Below are 23,684 nucleotides of genomic sequence, written 5' to 3' on the forward strand. Positions count from 1 at the left end.
TGCTTTGAGCCTTAAAGGATGAGTAGGAATTTACCAGGTAAGTATTTCTCCAACAACGTATCTGATTACAAACATCCTAGAAGCCATCTACTGGTATCTGCAGACCACAACATAGATGAAGAAACCCTGTGTCTTCTTCTCCATTTTATCACCATTGCTTCCTGCTGGGCCCAACACAAAGAGTATTTCAACAGGTGCTTGCTGAAGGAATGAATAAATAAATTGACACATGGAAGCAGCTACTGTTGGAGTAGCTGAGCTACTTATACTCAGGAATCTTGTCCTTACTCCCATTACATGCTGTCTCTGAGGCCCCAGAAGCACTGATGTATGAGTGGCCAGTCTGGCATCTTCATATTCTCTGAGCATTCCAAGCCTTGACTACACTGTGGTTGATTTCCTGCTGCTGCTGTGTTATCAAAGAAACAACTAGGCTGGAGTCAGTCAATCTGAGTTCCAATCCCAGTTGTGGAATTTAGGGCAAGTCAGCTTTCTAAATCTCCCTTTCCCCTTATGCTAATAAAGTTAAGAATACTGTTTTACAGGTTTATTTTGGGGATTCAAGTAAATAATGGGTATGTAACTAACAGTGCCTCCTGTTCATAGTAGATGTTTTTGGAGTCTTAATCTACGTATGTTCTTCTGGCTAGCCTCATCTAGTATAAAATTTACCTTTGAAGAAAATATTTTAATGAGTACTTTTTTATTGTTATTATAATTTGGATTATTTATCAAGACGATTCCAAGCATCAGACTTCATTAACCCTTCATCAACATGAGCCTTATATTTTTCTTTAAATATCCTTCTTTTGTTTAGAATCCCATACAGCAAGTCTTTCTTTATTATCATCACATCCTTATTTAATGTGAAGGGAAAGACCCTAAGCTTCCTTGAAATTTTCTTTTGCCAGAATTTCACAGATTGGTTTGTGTATTGTCTTTACCGTAAAATTTTATCTTTCCATTTCCTGGTAACTGACTATTCTTAAACTCAGTTATTCTACAAGGCAGCACCAAGAGGTTAGTCAGCTGCAGTTTAGGCTCTTTAGTTGTCATTATTATTGTTGTTAAAGCTGACATGTTGCAAATTATGTTGCTCAATTTCAGTTTTTAGTTTAAATTATTTTATTGAATATCCAACTATGACAGAATTTTTAAGAGAGCAAATGTCATTTCTTGAAAACAAGTTTTATCTGGCAAAAGAGGAAGAATAATTTTCCCTATTGGAAACTACATTGGACATTTTCTGAAATATAAACGAGAAAGAATTCATGTGAAGTGAGCATTTTCCTATCCTCATTTCAAATAGCAATTAGATGTTACATGCTCTTAAATAAGGACTTTAATATGGGAACACATTAAGAGCTTTGATGTTACCTGTGGAACGAAAGCAAAACTTCATTTTAGACCTTTTCCTTTCAAGTAGAAGAGACTATTCACTGTTCAGATTAAAAACATAAAAAATATGTAAGAGAGATTTTGGCATTCAGTCTTAATCAGTATTTTTTCTCTGTATAGTTGAATAGTTTGAAGTTAATTTTCCCTTTACATATGAAGTATGTATTAAATATGAAGAATGGTAAATCCATTTTATATAAAGAAAACGCAATTCTACTGCGATTTCTGCTTGAGATAGGCTTGCACATGTTAACAGGAATCTGTGACAGCAGTCTGGAAAACGGAATGTAATCATCCTAGCCTCTTTAGAGGGTAAGGAAGCAAAATTTATTCCTATTAATAAATGCTTTAGGAACTCCAAGTGTCAGATACTCTTTTAGGGAATAGCATTTAATTTTTGTCTTTGCTGTTTGTATTGACTGATTATGCCTTTCCAAAATTCAGGAAATCTTACATTAATGGATATTTTAATTCATCAGTCTTTTCTCCTCTTTTCAGAGAAAGCTTCTTGCTATCTACCTCCATCATGATGAAAGTGTATTAACCAACGTGTTCTGCTCACAAATGCTTTGTGCTGAATCTATTGTCTCTTATCTGAGTCAAAATTTTATAACCTGGGCTTGGGATCTGACAAAGGACGCCAACAGAGCAAGGTAATACTCTTGTTCACAGGTTATAAGTTGGGCTTCTGTTTTTTAAAAAAAAAAGTTGTCATTGTGTTTGGTTTCTTATCTTAAACATTTTCAGCCTCAGCATGAAATTCTATACCATTACATTTAATTAGATAAAAGTTATTTCTTGTAGTAAACATGCAGTCATTTACAATTGTGAAAATATACCTTAACTTAGAAAAGATTTCTTCAAGAATAACCTGAAAGCCAAAACCAAAATCCATTGTTCTTGTCTTTTTGTAGTAAGACATGGTACATTTCTGTGTACTGTGTGTTCTAATGTTCTAATATGTTGTTGAATATTTAGAGAAAATCTGTGTTTTTAATGATGTTTAGAAAAGGCAAAGCAAGTCTAACATATAATCCTAGTAGTAAGTTTATTTTTTAATACTTCCAGTGAAGAAAGCAGGACATTCTGGACCAGTCCAGTGGAGTTGGTAATAGCTTAACTCTAGCATATGCTAATTGATGTAATCGCTTTATTGCACACATTCTTTTGCACACATCTGTATTCTCAATAGGAAAAAAAAAAATCTCTTTCCTAGCTGTCAGGATAAATTTACTTAGTTTGTTAATCGTAATATCTGTAAGTGATGACTAAGTCTTCATATTTTGCCTGAGTTTCCCATCTGAAATATATTTCATCATGTTTTTACACATGTAGCCATAACATCCTGTGATGCTACTTTGGGTGTGTTAACACAATCATAATCACAGGCTGCTGGTTTATGAACAGGGAGATTAAATTAATTCATTTCAAGGCAAGCCTATTGTGTTACCTAATTTAAACAATTATAGAACAATTAGAAATCATCTGATTTGTCTTTTTATTATTTTATGGCTCACTGATTTTTGCTCATCATTCAGACTTTGTTTTATGTAATCTGAGTCTGAAAAGAAAGATGATTCTTCCCTTAAATGTGAAGCAAAAGAATGTTGAAGCAATTTCTCCATCTAATACTTCATTTCTTTAAGCAAATGGTTAGGAAATTTCATAGGATGACTTCGTTCTGCCTTGGAAATGTTCCCTGTTATACATAAATAAAGAACCTTTAGCACCTGTATTTGTTTAAATTAAATCAGGTTATTATTCACACTCAGTTAAAGGTGATGAAAAGCAGTGCCAAAAACAGATAAAAATGCAGCATCGAAGGTCTTTCATGAGGCAAAATACATAGACTGGAGACTTGGCTAAATCTTTTGCCATTCACTGGCAGTAAGGAATCTCCTCCTTTCCTTTTATCCACAACTTGATGGAGAAGGAAACACTATTTCTAAACCATCTGTAGTGGCTAAGTTCAGTGGACTACCTGCTGTTATTTTGTTCTATCCTCCATTTAATTCCTTAGTTCCTTTTATTTTACAATGACAAAAAATTGCGGTGTAGTTTCTTTTGAAAAACAGTGTTTGAGGGGTTTTTTTTATGACTGGCAATCAACAGCCATGTAATTGCTTTGTTATGTTTTACTAAAGAAGTCTGTTAAGTAGCACAACTTTGATACACTAGTAATAAGAGTTTGCAGGTTACAGAGACACCTGTGGTGACCAAAGCGACAGAAGCTGCTTATTAGAAAGAGCCAGTACAGCTGTGTCCTATTAACTCCTTATGACACTTTTTTAAAACACAAAATAAAGGCCTTGTTTAAGGCTTTAGAGCTATTTCTCAGTGAATTACAGGGCTATGAAGTATGATAGGATATTTCAATCTACATTTTTTAAAATGTGGCATCCTATTATTAAGTTACTGTCATGAAAATAAAAAGAAGTGATATTAAAGACTGAAAATAGAAACATCCAGGAATTCAATTTAATAATCATTTATAGGAGCAAGAAACAGGGCAATGGGGAGAGAGAGAATGTAGCGATTTCTAGAATTTAAGATACTTGGCATCCTTATTCAAAATCAAATTCTATCCATATTACAAATTAAAAACTAAAGTATTACATTTCTCTCTATAAAGCAAAAAATAAAATTATGTAGCTACCTTTCTTATACACCTCCTTATTAGTACTGTTAAGGCAAATGGGAAAATACATTCATGCATCGTTAGGTGATTTCATCATTGTGCAAACATCACAGAGTGTACTTAACACAAACCTAGATGGTACAACCTACTACACCCTAGGCTATATGGTACTAATATGGTACTAGGCTTATGGGACCACTATTATATATATGGTCCTTTCTTGACTGCAGTGTTATTATGTAGCGACTGTACACAGTTTACAAATACAAGATGAAAACTCATTGTAATGCTATATTCCTAAAAGAGAGTAAAGGTAGATTTCCTTTTGATATATGAAATTGTGAGATAATTAATTAATTAGGCTGATTTATTGCCCCCAAAAGGGCTTAGCTTAGCCACAATTTCCTTACCACCTATCATAGATTCATCTAAATAAAATTGTCTAATTGAGTTTCCATTTCTATAATCTTTCTTGGATTTTTATCACCACATTTATTGTTTGTCATGAAAATTGGTGGCATCATCCATTTGATGCTATTAACACCAGGTAACAAAACGTCCAACTTACTCAATTTGATAGAAGACTGCTACACTAATATTTATTCATCAGTGGGCAATATATCAAAAGTTGTGCCACCGTTTGCCTATTACCAGACAGTTAAAATGAGACAGATTAATATGTGGAAATACAGAAGAGATTTCTAGGCATCACAAATAAGGTTGTTGCTGTGGGTTTCCTTTTAACTGTGATTTCTTTATTTCAAATGTAAAAATTTGGAAATAAATTTCTGATGGATGGCTTGTCTGGTCCTATATCTGGCTATCCTAGTTCAGGCTAATCATATAAATTTTGAGCCTGTAAGCCGTTATAGTCTGGATGCTTTCTTAGTGGTTTTCTGGGACTATTCCCTGATATGATAGCTGGGGACATTGATGCCCAAGATCTGAAGGGACTCGCTAAGTAAATTTACTTTTGCTCGAGAAATACTCTGATTAAGCCTACAGAAACATTAGTCCTCCACAATTTATTGTGAATCTCTCATGTGTGTAGAAGATAAGTGAAGGATATTGAACTAAGTGAATGCTTTGGTAAAGTTAACAGAATATGAATGTCAATTGTTATTTTAAGTTAAATTTTCTGATTTCTCTAACAAACCAAAATAAAAAAAGACAGATTTCTATAGAATGTTGCTGTTATACACCCCTGTGATGATGATGATGACTTGGATTTCCCACCTCCAAAATGATTCTCATAACTTTGTTTCTGAGTCGAATACTTAAGGTAACCAACCTATATCTGGATAAAACGGATTAGAATAATTTCTAGATTGATCTTGGAATATTCCAAATATGAACTGAGACAGGACACTTTAGCAACAATGATTATGTGCTTGGCTTCTCTCTCACTAAATTGTCATCTTCTGGAAAGGCTTATTCATTTTATTTGTCTCATTTAGCAGGGCACTTTACAAAATTTTAGGACAAAGAAACTCAAGCCTTTGGCAAATGAATTCCACCTAAGAATGTTGCTTATGATTTTGTTACTGTATATCTAAATAGAGGTTTCTTTCTTGGAAAACTCTGTACAGTCTTGTTGGCTGCCATGTCTAGTCAGATTTCAGGGCCATTCTTTCTTAAAGGAGTAGGCAGAAAGCCCTTGTTAGTTTTGAGAGGTGCTAGAATGTATAATTTCTTAAATATCCATCTGAAAATTGATCCTGATAGCAACTGGAGGATTTACCTGTAAATGAAAGAGCTAAAAACAGATAGATAATAGTAAACAAGGAGATCCTGCAAATCACTTCTGGAATTGGCTAAAAAGTATCTTAGGAAAGGTAAATTTCCTTCATGTTTATTCTTTGAGTAAACATTTACAGAATTTTTAATATGAACCAGGAAAGATGCTATGCACTGAGGATAAAAAGTTGGAAAAGATACAGTGCAAATGCTCAAAACACTCATAGTCTAGTGAACAAGACAGACATAAGAGCTAATATGTGATGTGAAGCACGTGCCAGGTTCTTTGGGAGGGAGTGTGGATGGACTTCTTACTGAGTTACTCTACCTGAGGGGCCAGGGAAGGACTTGAAAGAGGGAGCACATGGAAAGATGGAATTAGAACTTTACTCTTTCTATTAGGGATTTTTGTATTAGCAGCATCCTTAGTTTATTGGGTTGCAAATACTTGCTATTTTTACAAAAGAATATTGATATTTTTAAACCTCATAATTAGGTATCTGAAATGAAATGTCAGTGATTTACATAATTGTGGAAGAGAGAACAAATAGAAGCTGGCCAGCTGATGTAATGCTATGGTGGTCTGAACTGGATTGAGGATTGAAGTCAACCAGTCAGGATAGACAGATCCCAAGAAGTTATTTTGTTAATGATTCTTCCCAGTGTTGGCGTACACTTACAGATAGACAATGGAGCAGAGATCAGATAGTCTTTTGGATGTGTAACACAGAGAACACCATCATGGATTTAACTGATACAATAAAAATATTTTTAGTACAATATAGTCTTAGTGAATGAATGCTTGGGCTGTGAAAGAATAATTTCTTAAAATTCAGGGCAGATATCACCTCTGGGAAGTCTTGCCTCTCTCCATCCTTCTCTTGCCTCAGTCTAGGTTAAAATGCACATTCTGTATGCTCCCATAATATCCCTATACTGACTTGTGTGATGGCACTCATTACATTGTATGATTATTGTCTGTCTCCCTGCTAGGTTGTCAGCTCCCCAAGGGAGCTATCTGTAATCTCAATGAGTTACACAGTGCCTTTAAAAAGTAAGTGTTATATTGGTAAATAAACAAATAATCTCTAGTAGGCTTATTGAAAAATAAAAGAGAACAGCTTGGGTAATGGAAAGAGCCTTGGAAATGCTGCTATCTCCCTCCAATTGTGTGCTCTTCCCCCACAGCCATTAATAGGACTACTAAAGCAAAAGCCTTCCTTCTCCTTACAGAATGAACTAAAAATGGCTAGACTGGGTACCTTGTGTTTTGCTGGCTTTGTAGTACCCCAGAATGTTTTGGTCTATGCTCATGTGCCCCAGGCACCCACAGGCCGTCTGGCAAGAGGCTTGAATTCAAACCTAGATGAGTTCATTCAGTCGTTCCAGACTTTCTTTCCCAGACTCACCAAGTCTCTATGATATCTCTGAAGCAGTTGACCTCTCAAACTGGGCCATTGTGGATGATACTCTGAGACTTCTGCAATGGTGGTGGCATTGATTAAAGTAAACATGTCCATGGGACCATAGTGAGATATGCCCAGCAGCCGGGAAAGTTCCATTTGGGCACCAGCGGAACTAAATATAGATAGCACTGTATAAAGCGCTTGCACAATAAGCGTTAGTTTTCTTCCCTCTATCAGAGCTATTTGGACACCTACTACATGCATGGGAACATTGGCACATAAGTCCCCTCAATGCTAAGCTGTTATCTCTTGGCTGAAGTTGCTTCATCAAGGAAAGCCACATAACATAAGTGGCACAGTAAACCACCAACATTAACGAGTAATACGTGGGTTAATGGGTATCTCTTGTTCTGACCAGGAGGGCCCACAAAGCAAATGTCTCACTTAGTCCATCCAGTATAGGTACTGATTTTGATTATCTAATTCTAGAAAACTTAAACATTGAATTTGATTATGATAGTGCCAACCGGGTTATCAGCCAGCTATGAGTGCTGAAGAATGAGTTGCTTGCATGGAAGTTCCTGAGGTGAAAATGTTTCACATATCAGTGTACATGCTACAAAGTGTTAAATTAGGCATTGCACACTATTTCTTAGCAGTATTCAGAGTAACTGCAAACAGTTCCCTAGGAATTACTGACAGTGCCTGAGTTACACAGGTTGCATGTAACATATACATAGCATTGTATTAAGTTTTGCATACACAGTACCAGTGTTCACAGACAGAATTCTATTTTCTGTCAATATTAGCTTTTGAACTTAATGCCCTTGCATGCAGTATTGCAGGTCACTGTAAACTGCTGCTGCTGTGCTGACAGGTACTTGTTAACCTTAATATTCAAGTGATAGTTTTCCACATTACTTAATCTTTGGCAAGAGTTAATTGACTTAAAGCTCTTATTATCTGTGCAGGCTGTCTTCACCTGCACTTTCCATCTCAGTAATTAGCCATATTCACAGTGGCTTACTCTTAATTCTAAACTACTTGGTGGTTCATGCCTGGCTGAAGCCTAGCTGACCATGTTACTCTAACCCTACACTTCCATTTGATCCAGTAAGTACAGCCCAGGTGTGGGGTCTGCATCGGAGACACAAGCAGTGTTAATTTCCAGCTGCTCCCCTAGGAGCAGATATGGATTCTGCAGAAGTACCTGCTAAAACAGATGGACATGTAGTGGTCAGGGTACTAAGACTTCCAGAGGGCCTTCATGCCAGATTTCTGTATAATTTTCCCCAAACTTCTTTATGCCCTTAGTGCTACATTTTCCTTCCAGTATTTTTAAAGGAAATGTATTGCCATCCTAAACATCCCAGGTCAAGGGCTTAATTAAGGCTTTAAAATAAAGGTTCCAAAACACCAGGAGAGTTTGTCATTTTCTCCCTGGTTTGTTTTGTGAAGAGGGAGGAGAGAAGGTGAGGAGGAACCCCTCCTGTTCCATGATTACATCCTACCCACTCATTTTCTCCTTTTCTCCTCTGCTTTTGATTTTTAGTGGCGGTCTTAACAGAATGTCAAGATCAATTTGCAGCATGGTTTAACTCAAGGTTTGCGTTCTGCCAGCAGCAATTGTCCCTGCAAACAATGCCGTGTGTTCTTGTAACTTCAGAAGCTTTTAGAAGGATCATGGCAAGGGCAGCATCTAATGACTTTATTAGTGTAGGATTTCAAAATGGGCTCAGTAATTGTTCATATCTCTTTGTCAGCAAGTCATAATTACTGCTCAGCATTGTCCAAGGGTTCACTTGTGAATAGTTTCCTAATAGCACTGAAAGGAAGGGAAAGAGGGGAAGGATAAAAGGTGATGGCCTCTTAGGATTGAGAACAAGGCAGTCTGTATATAGAGGATGGCTAAACTGTTTATAATGTAATACGTATTTTACTCTTTTTAAAAAATATATTATCTTTGTAAAAATGTTCTTTGAGGTACTTTTAAATTACCAGTTTACAAGCCTTTTTTACTTTGATTTGGGTACTCGCCACACTGCTGCCTAGTACTACAATCATAGCTGCTTGGTGGTGCATGCATTGTGTCTGAATCAAGCATTTGCGTAAAAACTACAAATACTTTTCCTGGATGTTAATCTAATTAATGCTATTCAGGAAATAATACATTTAACTCAGATACAGTTATCTATGTGTTTTCACAGTCTCTGTGAAAACTATTGTTAGAAAAGAGTAATACAAAGGGGATACTGTTGACAAGACAATCCAAAAGAACAACATTGCAAGTTTGTATCAGATATCATTTTTCTCATGGCTAGACCTTTCTTGTTACTCTACTAGTGTTCTCCTTGGTCTTTCTTGTAAACACTCTCTGTTTCAAGTATTCCAGGAATCTTGATTGTGAGAGCCGCAGAATTAAAAGAATCATTGCCTTCTCAATATATATGAGTTTGAGCCTAACGCCAAGCCTTTGCTGCTTCATTTGTTCTGTTGCCAAGTGTTTTCCTGTCCTGTGACTCCTTGTACTCATGTATAGTTATGGGCAAATATTCACTCTCAATGGCTAGTTATCCTAGTACTTTAGAATATACAGATTCAAATAAATATGACTGTCAGAGGTACTTGATCCAGTGTTTATATAGATGACAAAACATGAGTTATCTAGGGAAACAAATTCTAAAAATAAGACATTTCCAAAATGAAATATCTTTTTTCTAAAAAAGTAATATACCCCATTGTGTGTTTTGCTTTTCTTTTTGCCTGAAATTGAAAATATCTCAAGAGATTTATTTATTTTCTTAACTGCCTTGTCAGTGTTAATAATTTTTATATTCATGGCTGTTTCTAAAGAATTTTCACTATCATATCACCTATGCCATTTAAATTGGTAGCACATTGCTCCTCTTTCATAAATACTGGCGGTAAATCACTCAGACAAATTATAAAAGTAACATTAGTTCAGTTGTATAAAACTGCCTATGGAAACTGGTTCCTCTGACATTTGTCCAGTATTTGTCTGTCAGCCTACATAAATACTCATAGAGGATTTAGTGCCCAATAATGATCTAATCTGCTAAATATACCACCAAAAATTGAAAGAGGAAATAACTGTTAGTCTGGAATTGGAGAGTAAGGCAGACTCCTGTTTCTTACATGTTTAGGTAATTGATTAGGGAATAGATTTGGTGTCTTCTCCTCAAGCATATGTTTGTATCTTTGAACTTGACTCCGTTATAGTAATAGAGAAAAATGACAGTTTTATGTTATTCACAAGTAAAGGGTTAACTATAGGAATTTTTAAAAAGCCATCTGTTAATTTATCTACTGTTGGCTGACTCAGTCCATAGCCACAGCAACAATTTAAAGAATCCTCCTCAATGGTCTCCTTCCGTGATCTTTCCTTTCTTCCATACATGATCAGCACCAAGAAAGTCCTCTTTAATGTACTTTTCTACGCCTCGACTAAGGAAAGAGTGAGGCAGGTTTACATGAACAGTAAAGTAGCTCAATCTGAGGAATTATCTTGCCCAGTCCCGGTATCGAATAAGGTTTTGGAGGCTCTGAGTAGCTCCCACATAAGTTACTCAACAACCACAGCAGCAAAAATTTATTATTTGGCTATTATGAAAGCTATGTAAGTATTAACTTATTATTCTTAAAGCAAAATCTACACTCATTTAAATATGTCAGTTGCTGTTGTTAAAAGACTGTGCCTTTCTATACAACTATTTCCTGTGTGTGCAGTTAGATGTCAGTCATAAAATTTAGAGCACTTAAGAAATGAGACTCAGTCAGTCCCGGAGTATGAAGAACAGACGTTATTAGGCGAGTGTTATAACATTTCTAGATCTTTTTCTCCTCTATAAAACTGGAGGGGGGTGGCTGACCTATTTGACCTTAGACTTTTGATCTTTTATCTCTAAAATTCTGTGGCTTTCTGATAACTTGGACACAACTGTTTTCAATAGAAAAACGAGAGGTAAGCAAGAATAGTTTTAAAAATAAATGTTAGTAAAGTTTGTAAGTAGATTATAGCATACTGCCCTTACCAGCTTATGATGATCTAGTCGGAGTGACCTTTGAGTGTAGCAAGGAGGCTACAATCATTTTCTGCCTCTTACACCAATAAAGGCAGTTTCCTTACCCTTAGAACTGTCCTCCAGGCTCATGCCGTTTGTGACAGGAGCTTCTCCTGAGAAAGTATCAATAGCTAAGAGCAAGACAATCACTATTGCTGTAAAAAAAAACTAAACATGTAATAACAACTGCAGCCATTAATTAGACACCTACTATGTGCCAGGCACTATATGTATAAGCTTATTTAATCCTCACTCTATGTACGTTATGCATTTAACCACACTTCTGCAAAGTAAATAGCAAAGGTCCAATTTCACATATGAGGAAACTATTTTTGGCTCAGAGAGGTTGTGTAACTTACCCAAGATCATGCAAATGGTTGTATGAGATATAAATCCCAAATCTACCTATGCTTTTCTGCTACATAATGCTTCTTGTCCCATGACCTTGTCAAGCTGGATTATTCAACAACAAAAATGTACTGAATAACTGTGTGCAAAGCCCTGTGGGGGATATAAGAGAAGTATAAGGCATGGACCTTTTGCTCAGGAAACAAACGTAAGAATCACCAAATCTTAGAGTCAGGGGTTAGAAGCGTTCTTAGTCAGCATCCAATTTGCAGCCATGCAGGCATTTTCCCTTAAAATGCTTAACAAATATTACTACAGTCTGTACCTGAATACTGCTAGGGAGAGAGTAATGGAAGATTCAAAAGACAGTATGTTTTTGAGGTGCTCTAAAAGCTGGAAAAGGTTGTTACTACAATGTTTCTTCCTATAGAGTACTGCTGCAACTTTCTCTCTTTTGGTTCTGGTTTTGCCCTTGGAATTCCCTGAAATAAGCCTAACTTCTCTTCTGCATTACAGTCCCTTTGTCAATTTAACCACAGCTATCTTGTTGCCCTAATTTTCTTGCCTTTTCTTACCAGACAAATTTATTTCTTTCCGTTGTTCCTCATATGATAGGGTGTCTAGAGCCAGCCCATTCTAAAGGTGCCAGGAATCAAGCATAGTACTCCGGAGGCTTGTCTGGTGCTATGCTATGCTCAATTCTGTTCTGTAATTTTCTTATTGACTCCTGTTGAACTGAGGGTGTCAACTACACCCTCTACCAGTTTTTCAGGTATGAGGCTGCTCAGAATGTGCTGGGTCTGAGTTGTTATTAAACCAGATCTCTGCTATTCTCTACTAACGCAATTGATTGACAAGATCTTTTTAAGTTTGGATTCTATTGAGTCTCCCAGGTTTTATCCCTCATAAATGATACCTTAACTCCTTATCATCTCTACTCCTGTTATCATTCTTGATAATCCTCTCAGTTCTTATACATGTCTAACTCCAGAAAAATTTTCTTCTTCTCCTTATTTACCACATTTAGATGTGGTCATCGATAGAAACTATATCACCTCATGTATTTTGATTTCAAACATCTGGCTCTGACCAGCACTTCCTATCCTACTTACTTGCTCAAGTATCATCATTGCTAAAGTTTTTTGATCTCATCATGCCCTCCAGTCTATTGACCCCACCACTTCACTCCATCCATCCTTTTCTGTCTCCAATATTCACTTCCCTCCTTGTCCTGTTTAGATGTCAAGGTCCATCATTATCACTTCCTTGTAATTTCTTAAACTCCCTCCCCTCTGTCTCCTCACATTGTAATCACTTTGTTGAACCCATGTATCCACCTTCTCTATGCCTGTGCCGTTAAGGTTGAACACTGCTAAAGACGGTCACACTGACTGATTCTTTTTTCTTTTTTTTTAAAGATTTTATTTTTTTCCTTTTTCTCCTCAAAGCCCCCAGTACATAGTTGTATATTCTTCGTTGTGGGTCCTTCTAGTTGTGGCATGTGGGATGCTGCCTCAGCGTGGTTTGATGAGCAGTGCCATGTCCGTGCCCAGGATTCGAACCAACAAAACACTGGGCCGCCTGCAGCAGAGCACGCGAACTTAACCACTCGGCCACGGGTCCAGCCCCCTGATTCTTTTTCTAAATAAACACAAACTTCAAATGAGTACACAGTAATGTTGAGCAAGCCTACTGTGATTCTCTAGTTAGTTCTCTTTCTCAGGTGAGATGTTTATTTCATACTGCTCCTTGTGCACTAAACATCTCATGTCCCTCTCTACTCCCATTCCCAGCTGCCCTCACTAGTTAATTGAGAAAACAGAAATCATCAGATAGAAATGATCCTAAGTTTTTGTTCTTCAGGTCTCAGTTTAAATGTCTCCTCTTCAAAAAGTCCTGATGAACCTTTCTAGAGAAGGTTTCTCTACCATCATTCTCTTTCACAGTATTCTCCTAGAACTCTTTATAATAAGCCGTTACTTTTCCTTATTTTTAAATTTTTTTCTAATTCTTCCACTAGAATATAAGCTTCGTAAGGGCAAGAATTGCATTGTTCTTTTTCACTTTTGTTTCTGACCATGATACTCAATAATTATTTGTTAGATGTTATAAGAATGCAGGCTCTCATAGTTAGTTGGCCTTGTTGTATTTTTAATAACCCATGCTGCCTCCCAGTCATCACTACTATATTCTTTCTTTTTTTAAAATTTAATTAATTTTTATTGAGGTAACATTGGTTTATATAACATTATATAGATTTCAGGTGTAGGTCATTATATTTCCATTTCTATGTAGACTACATCATATTCACCACCCAAAGACCTTTTGTCATCTGTCACTGTACACATGTGCCCTTTTACCCCATTTTATATTCTTTTTAAGTGTTCATAAACCATTTGTCTGAGTGACTTTTCTAGATTTTTGTAGGGGACTGAGGTTGAGTTTATTGCTCTGTGCTTTTTGAAAATCAAGGTACTTACTTGTCTTTAGGGACGCAGATTGCTCAGGTGATAGTCATTTCTATCATCATTTATTCTAACCTTTACTGTCCCGTTTATTCTTCCTATCCATTTCTTATCCGGTAAAGTATATATTAAGCATTTATTGTACCATATATTGGCTTGAATTGGGAAAACATTCTTACTCCCCTTATTTTCTCTCCTATATATATGTCTAAGTTTTTCCATTTAGCATTTATAATTTGCCTACTTAAAAATGGATATACTAGTTATATAAGAATAAATACAATATAAAACAGGAAAATAAAAAATAAAATCAGATGAAAATCAATTAAAAGTGGCAAATAATAAGTGTTTATAAACACCTGGGTTGACTTACATTTTGTACATAAACACTGAATTCAGCTCTGTAATTCTAGCAGCTGAAAGAGAAAAAGGAAATGTGATAAGCATATCCTCATTTATTCATCTACCCGTACAATATGTATTTGTTGAGTTTCTATTATGTACCAGGTACTGTGCCCTAAAGTTTACAGTTTACTATTTCCAGTTCTCATCATCTGATTAAAGGAAGCCTAATAGTTCATCTCAAGATTTCCTGGCACTGAATTTTGTTGCGTCATTTTCTATTTGAGAGCCATTAGAAAACATAGTAGACAATAACTTTTACTGTTGTTTTGCATAAGACAGATTATTTTAAATAGTTGTTTCTTAAATCAATCCCCTGTAAAAGCAGAGGGCTTTGTATTAAATCTCTTTTCAGTATTGGTGATTCTGTAGGGAGCTTAGGTGATGTGGTCCTTAAATATTCATTTTTGATGACCTAACTCATAAGAGGTATAGAGCTTAGAAGAAAAGCCTGCATAGTCAACCTGTCCATTCAACTCTCTGTCAAACATCAGCCGTCTCAGGTGAGCCTTTGTCAAGTGCTGGGTTGTAATTGATTCTTGCTTGAAAGCTTTGATGAGTGACTGAAGTGCTAATATTCCATGCTGTTGGTCATTTATCTTTTAAACACTTTCCTCCTGTGTGTGAGATTTTTTACTAACGCTCTCCCACATTTTTTTATCCAGTAGAATGATAGTTCTGTTCAAATACATAAGGAAATTATGTATAAATATCAAGGTTCAAGAGAAACTAACTCTGAAATCATGCTGGAAAGTATTTGTATAATAATAAAATCTCCAAATTTTGCAGTGGAAAAAATTGGAGAACATGACAACATGAAAAAATATATACCTTTACTTCAAATCTCTACCCTAGAATAGGGCATGATCTTATCTTATGGTGATGCTAATGGATACTATAGAAGTTCCATAGCAATATAATACAGTGCCAAGCATGCTGCTAAGCATAATTCCTTGTTTAGTAATATGAGTCTGAGATTGCTGTTATAACTTATTTTAGAAAACATTTTGCCATATCCTTAATTTGGGGCGGAGGGGAGAAAGGAAAAACCAATTTTGACCCTGAAGCACATAAGAGGGAGTAAAAAAAAATTTATTAATCCACAGACCAATTCTAAAAGCAAGTATCATTATCTTAATTTTATATATGAGAAAGCTAAGGCTTCGAAAGATTTGGTTATCCAGAGAAACAACTAGTAAGTGACAAAATCAGGTTTGTTTGACTCCAGAGTCTTTGTTCTTCCCACAGTGTTGTGCTGCTTGCAATAATTCCTACTTCGTACTTTCAGTCAGTGGGTGGTGACAGGATGAAATTATGTAAAAACTGCAGTATGCTCAAAATCAGGAGGGAAGCTTAGAGTCATGGACTTGTGGACCAATACCTGCTTATTTTGAGGGCCCAAATGACCTGTGGATGTGGAAGCACAGTGAAAGAGGTCTTGGAGACCATGATAATTCATGCCAACTGTCTTAATTAAACTGATTTCAGAAGTAGTTGGAAGAGGAAAAGGAAGGTTTTATGGTCAACATTGTCATCGTGAAGATAAAGGTTACTGAAGCATGAATTGGCCCAGTCATGCAACAAATACACATTAGTCACTAGGTGCTAGGAATGAGGAGGTGAGTAAGAGATGACTCCTGTTCTCCTAATAGCTGTCTAGGAGCACCATCTTGAAACACACAGTTCTTCCTGACTTCTAAGTACCCATTCCCTTCTCTGATTCTCTACAGCAGTTAGTCTGAACCACTAATCCTAGGCCCTGGTTGTATACCAGATTATGTTTCCTGTTTGGGGGCCTTGATTTATCAAACCCAAAATATCCTTAGTATCTTAAGGACAGAAACTATGTCTTATCTTGTCATATATTTAGTAGGCCCTCATAAATATTGATTGGTAAAAGGCAAAATGCAGAAGAAATATTGTCTGGCATTTAACATAAACTTGCTCTCTTACACAGCTCCTGGAAAATGCATCTACCCTTTACATTGCTAGAGAAGGAATTTCTGCATTTGATAAGAGATTGGATTAGGTGTTCTCTATTATCCCTATACAGGGTACTTAAAATAAATGTTTATGTTCTTACCAGTGGTAAGAAAAAAGATAGCCAATTATCTATTTATGATTATTGTCCCTCCAAAAACTTACTATAAATTAGTCCATGTAGATTAGCTACAGCCCTGCCATTAAACAGGCCTGTCAGTGCCTCAAAGCCTTTTCACTTGAGTGATTTATAAATGACAACAAGGAGCTAGATTAAGAAGTTATTTCGTTCTTTCAAACTCTGGCTCCTAATCTATTGAGACAATTTAACAGTTTACTGTTACTGGGAAGTCTAAGCCTCAGACAGGTGAGAGAGAGATGCTTTTTATATTAAATCTTCCCAAAAATCTCATCGTGTGTTTTCTTAAATTTGCCTTTAGTTTGACTGTGTTCTCTAACATGCCTATGATATTTGCATTTGTGTGGAGAGGCATATATCATCCTTTTAGAAAACAATTTGATAATATGTATCAATAGTCATTAAGTGATTCTGCCCTTTTACCCTGAAATTTCATTTCACACTTTTTTTCTTGAGGAAGTACTTCAGAATATTTATCACAATATTATTTATAATGATTAAAAAAAGAAAGAAAAATCTAATTTTAGGTGAATAGTTATGAATATGGCAATGCATACATCTACTCAGTGGAATATTATTCAGCCATTTAGAATGCTGGTTCATTGCTATTGTGTAGAAGGCTAAAAAACTGTATCCGCCCAGACAATGATTACCACACAAAGGAAAAGATATATTTGAACATAAGACTGATAAGAAATAGGCAAATGTGATTAACATTGTGTTAAAAGTTTATGGAATTGATATTACATGTAATTTTTCTTTATTTTTGTAAGGGAGTTACTGTCTTTCAAACCTGATATTTATTTCATGATTGGCTGTTACATTCACGTTAATGAAAACTCAAAAGGCATAAAACAATATGTAATAAAAAGTCTCCTACTTCGTCCTGTCTCTAAGTTATGCTCCCCAGAGGCAGTGTTATAAGTTTCTTATTTATCTATCCATAAATTATTCTAATATTTAAAAACCTGATATATGGGCTGGCCCAGTGGCACAGTGGTTAAGTTTGCATGCTCTGCTTCAGTGGCCCGGGGTTCATGGATTCAGATCCCAGGTGTGAACCTATGCACTGCTTGTCAAGCCATGCTGTGGCAGGTGTCCCACGTATAAAGTAGAGGAAGATGGGCACAGATGTTAGCTCAGGGCTAATCTTCCTCAAAAAGATAAAATAAATTTGAAAAGAAACTAGTGTATTTTTATTTTCCCAAATTTTACACAAGTGGTAAACACTATTTAACACCTTGCTTTTTCCATAACATTATACACTCCTGTGTCACTTAATGACAGGGACACGTTCTGAGAAATGTGTCATTAAGCAATTTGGTCATTGTTTGAACATCATAGAGTGTACTTACACAGATATAGATGGTATAGCCTACTACACACCTAGGCTATATGGTACTAATCTGGGAGCCCCGTCGTGTATGCGGTCCCTCATTGACCGAAATGTCATTATGTGGAGCATGACTGTATCTTAAAGATATTCTGTGTCAGTTCATAAAGAACTCTTTCTGTTTTATGGCTGCATAGTATTCCTTTAAATTCTATAAAATGATGTAATTTACTTAACAAGATTCTATTGGTGAACGTTTGAGTTATGCCCAATATTCTATTACAAACCTACAGTAATTACCTGTGCATAGAAGAGATTTCCACATGAAAATATATCTCTAGAATAAATTCCCAGTTGTAGGAGTGCTAGGTTAAGAGTATGTGTGCGTTTTTAATTTTAATAAATATTGGAAAATTGCCCACAAGGGAGTTGGTACCAATTTCACTCCTACTAACTGTACAATAGTGCCTGTTTTCCTGTAACCTGTATTACCAAGTTTTTTTCTCTCTCCTAATCTGACAGATGAAAAATCGTTTCTTAGTGTAGCTTTAATAGGAGTTAACTCACTCTGAGTTATTTTGACTATCTTTTCACATGTTTATGAGCCATTACGGTTTCCATTTCTGGGAGCTTTTATATATTGTTGGTTGATCTTTTTCTTATTGTTTTGTAAGAGTTCTTTATATATTAGGGAAGTTAGTCCTTTTTCTGTGGTTTGAAATTCAGATTTTTTTCCCCTGTTCATCATTTATCTTTTGGTCTTGTTGTGGTGTTTTTTGCCATGTAAAAATAGTCAAAATTATCAATTTTGTCTTCTATGCTTCATTCTGCCCCAGGTATACTAACCCGTATTTGCTGTTCTCTCTGCCTGGAATTCTCTTCCCAGAGATGTGTGTTTCACTTCCTCCTTCACCTTTTGAGTCTTTGATCAAATATCAACTTCTCAGTGAGACTTTTCGTGACTATTTCATACTGTAACCTCCCCTTCCCTGCATCATTTTTCCTCCATCACCTGGAGTTCACAGCCTTTAGAGGTATTTGTTGGTCTCACATCAGATTGCAGCTCACCTATACAAATGAAGTAAGTGAGAATTAACATCTTCAACATGGTCATCACATCAGGAGACTAGACACTGGATCCAGTGAAGCCACCATTGCCCCAAACATTTTGGGGACGACTTCTTTAAGAATTGCCTTCAGAGACAGTTTAAAGCCCTACAAGGAAAGCAGTCTTGTGTCCTCAAAGCAGTGTTTCTCAAAGTGTTGTTTATTAACCACTTGCATCAGAATCACATTGGCAGCTTATTAAAAAGGCAGTTTCTTGGGCCTTACCCCAGATGAGAATCAGAATCTCCAGGGGATAGAGCTGGGAACTTGCCTTTTAAATAAACTCCCTAGGTGATTTCTAGGCCATTAAAACTTGAAGGTCACTGCCTGTATAGTCAGTGTCCCCCAGCTTAGTCATATCTCTTGTTTACCTCAGTTTGAACCAAAGTCTTTGAACTCTTTCCAAAATTCAAAGCCACCCTCAAAGGACAAAGGGGCATGTGCCAGGGGTACTGAAGATCATTCCCAATGGGAACTCCAGAAATGAGCCGAACAATAGGATGGGCATGCAGACTTGTGGAAATGATGTTGTGGTAGGAGAGAAAACTCTTTGGCTGGCCTGGTTGTGGTATGCTTAACAGTGCTAGTCTCACTTCACACATTAAAAAACCTCTGCTTAAATTTCCCTATTAAAGGAAAAAGGAGAAGAAAGGAGCATTGTGTGCTGGTTAGATAGGTAGATGATCTGTAAGGTCCTTTCTCTATCTTATATTCTGGTTTTTCTACCAATTTACATAAATGTGATTGAACAAACTCTAGACACATGAATGAATGTGTGTAAGTAATGAGGCTTTTTGCTATAGCAAAAACTGCTAGTTTGGTCTGTTTTAAAGGGAAGAGCCTCCTTAGACCAAAATGGCTTTAAAAGTAGTAGCATAAGGTTAACAGCTGTAGTGTGTACAAACAACTTGCCCCAAACTCTTGAGTAATACTGGACAAGTCCTGTAGCTCAGTAACCTGAAGTTCTTTTGCTCAGTAACCTCCCATTTTGGAGAAATGTTTTACACATTCTCAGAATGACATTTAATGTGTTCAATGGCTCAAGGGTAAGCAGCCAGAAGTTTTGATATCGATTCTTGGTTTTAAATTAATTAACATTACTAAACATAAATATATTAAAAAGAAAATAGTTATTTTAGTTTCATATCCACTTTTAAATGTTTTTTAGAATTGCACAGCTGCAGCATCTATAATTGTGTTTTCTTATTTTCCAAAGATTAATATCTGCACCTTCATTCTCTGAATGAAAATAAAACCAGTGACTGTTTCTGTGTAATTAACAATTCTTTGATGCTATATCTTGCTATGCAAAAAATCTTCATTTTAATCCTGAAAGTAATTATGATAAAATGTTAAATATCATTATATAATTAATAAAATAGCTACCACTTTTAAGGGCCTACCATATTCTCGGCGCAATTCTGAGCGCCTTTTGTATCTTCTAGGAATATAAGTGTTTTAACGATAAGTGTTAGTCCCACTTTACGTCTGAGGCTCCTTTAAACTCATGGAAGTCACGTTGAAATGTAATAATCAGGAAGCCTCGGCAAAGCAGTTGGCAGCCTTGTGCCCTCCATTTTTTATAAAATGTGCCTCCTTTTACGTTACCTGGTATATAGTATGTAGACTGTAAATGTTTGTGGAATTTCATTGCCCTCCTCCTAAATTGCTGTGTTTCTTTTAGTATGTATTTTATTTTGGAGTACAACTTAGTAAAAGTCAGTGGCATGCAGTTATGACTTTAATAGAAAGAAACTAAACTATGTCCTGATTTGAATTAGAATGAGATTATTTTTTCCCATATCTGATTTATTAGTAATCCTGCTTTCTATTAGCAAGATAGAAAAGATGTATGCTTCAGAGACTGGAAATTTTACTAATGATTAATATATGCTAGCCATTAGATGTTCTGTTATTTTTATCCCCAAACTTTAGATTAAAAGATAAGATTTTGTCTTACCTTTCAATTTTGGATTCTAATAGCAAGAACTGGTGAATATGAACTACTAATTATATTTTGTTTCTTCACCAAGGCCAAAGTTTGAGACTTCCCCCTCCCTAACCACCCCTCCCCAACCCACCTCCCTCCACCCCCAGGGACCAATGAGTTGTTTTGTCCTACCTGATTTGTGAATAACCATCTTCTTTCATTCACTTTCTTTTCCCTTCCTCCCTCCCTCATTTTACCCCCTTAGTGAGGGCATTTATTCCTGGTCTTTTCAAATCTGTCACTTTAGCTTTTGGCTTTGGGAGTTGGTCTGGCAGCTTGTTATTTCCCCTCCTCAAATAGGTCTATGATGAGTAGGTTATTTGATTTATTAAAATCTTTTGTAATTAAAAAACAAAGCCATTTCTCCTTGCCACAGAACACTTGTCATTGCTTCTCCCATTGGGTTTGAAACTGCAGGAATCCAATTGCTGTGGAAACCATTTATCCCTTCATGACGCCTGGCTGTGATGAACACCATATGTAGTTAGGTTGGCAACTTTGGTGCTGCCACTAGATGCAATGGCACATTTTTATCTCTTCAGAAGGAAAAAAATACCACACTTAGGAGAATCACATTTTTCTCTTAAAATAACTTGTTTTTCCTGTGTCTGTTTTGATTCTAATGTTTTGAACTGGATTTTTGCTGCAAATAGTGTGCTGCGAGTGATCTGGAGAGGAAGAAGTAGAGCCTCCCAGCCATGAGACAGATTGATATCTGTGAAGTTCTTGTAAATGTAATGGAAGGTACTGACAAATAGGAATTTTGTAATTTGGGGCTGTCTGTTGGCTCTATAGGCTTGTGATGATTGCAATTTGAAAGTCTCAAAGTAAACATGATTCAGATCTTAAGAAGATTAATCAGATTAATTAAAATTTTAACAAAGTCTCTCTTTGATTAGAACAAATTGTTAGTTAAGGCCACTAGAAAACATCAAGTGACTGCGTGGTCCCTGTATTATATCTTAACTGCTTCCAAAATATTAGAATGATTTGCCAATACCTGGTAGAAAATTGACCACTTTGTTGTTTTTCGTAGTTAATTGAATGGCTAATGTGCCTTTGAAGCCTGTACCTCTCTTGAATATGTTTTGTTTAGTTTTGAAATTTGTGTTATATATTAATGTAAACCAAATAAGATTCCTACATTTTCATAATTATTTTCCTTTCTAACTCATTTTCACAAAAAGAAAATTTGGGAATACACAATTTACAGGCAAAATTGTCTTGAAATTGAATTCTTCAAACCACTAAGCCAGCCAGCCTGCTTGTCTGCCTGCCTGTCTGCCTGCCTGCCTTTCTTTCCTTCCTTCCTTTTTTGGGGGTGCCCTGTTTAGTTAGTACTTAATATCTCTTGTGAGGCTAGTGCTGTGATGGCATCTACTGTGTGATATCCACTTAATCCATTGGTGTGAAAGCAACAAGGACTTATTTTCTCCCTTTTGTAGGAAATGGCATTCCAACTGTTTTTTGACATCTTTAATTTCAGAGGTTGCCAGTGATCAGATCAGGGTCAAGATTGACTTCAAATATTTTAGTGAGAAGCGGAAAGAAAAATGAGATCCTGACTTTCTAGTCTCCTGATCTACACATCTCCATTGATGAATTAAAGCTATATGGGTGTGAAATTTGGTAGGGAGGCTTAGGCTGCTTGAGCACCTTTTATCCCATAATAGTTGTGGAATGTGAAGATCTGAATTTTCATGGGGGCACTGATATTTCATGGCCAACAATGGGTTTCTTAAGGACTTGTCATTTCAAATTGCCGTGAGGTCTGGTTATTGCTGCTCTAAATGTGTGTATGAACCTGCCTCCCGATGAACTTACTGTAGTGGTGCTAACTTGTCTTGACACTCTTGCCCACAGTTCTAGTGGCCCTTAACACGGTCTATTTCTGTAGTGACAGCACAAGTTTTGTGGAGAATTCAACCTAAATTTCTGGGATGAATTTCTATAGACAAGAAATATATTGGCTTTAAAAATTAAGAGGTTTGATTCTGTTTTGAATTTGGATATCCAATGAATCTGAGCACATGACATTTTAATGCCGTTTGTCTTTTCAAATAGATTTACCTTCTAATGCACGTGACGACAGGACTTTGCTCATCGGCTAGAACATACATTTCAGAGGAGTTGTTACCTAAAATATTATCATAAGGCATAAGAAAACACGCGATTTAAGTTGCCTTTCATGAACATAATTAAGAATTAATAAGCCAGTACCAGTGGCTAGTCCCCAGAATTTCCACTGTTTTGCCTTTGTGACCTATGTTATTAAAAGTCCATTATTTTTACAGACTTTATTAAATTGGATCTTATTAAAGCATTCTATATTTGCATTTGGTCTTTCATAATTCATTATTATTATGACATTTACTTTTTACCATCAGATCTGAAAACATATCATAAGCTACCCTTTTCTCTTGAAAGAAATGCTAATTTCAAACAGTCCTCTAATAGAAGAGAAAAGCTTTATCAGTTTTTTCATTTATTCCAGATCGTGTTAAGAATACTAATGCTAGACTTCGGTATGCTAATATCTCTGAGCTTTTTTTGGTCAAAAGCTTAGAATTATATTTATCCCATACTAAGTATGAAACTAAAAGACCTGCTACTACTGAAGAAAACGCAATCTAAAGTACAGTACTTGATTCTAAAAACT

General features: G+C 36.0%; 1 protein-coding gene across 7 annotated transcripts in view; it reads left to right on the forward strand.

Moving 5' to 3' along the window:
• The window catches only part of FAF1 (Fas associated factor 1), a 472,901-nt gene that overhangs the window by 345,365 nt on the left and 103,852 nt on the right, over positions 1–23,684 (forward strand). For all 7 annotated transcript variants that reach the window (XM_005607066.4, XM_070260008.1, XM_070260010.1 and 4 more), the window contains one exon: positions 1,897–2,051. In XM_005607066.4, coding sequence (XP_005607123.1) covers positions 1,897–2,051 — 155 coding nt within the window. The remainder of the gene's footprint in view (positions 1–1,896; positions 2,052–23,684) is intronic.

This window comes from Equus caballus, chromosome 2, assembly GCF_041296265.1.
Source record: "Equus caballus isolate H_3958 breed thoroughbred chromosome 2, TB-T2T, whole genome shotgun sequence".
NCBI classification, from domain to species: domain Eukaryota; kingdom Metazoa; phylum Chordata; class Mammalia; order Perissodactyla; family Equidae; genus Equus; species Equus caballus.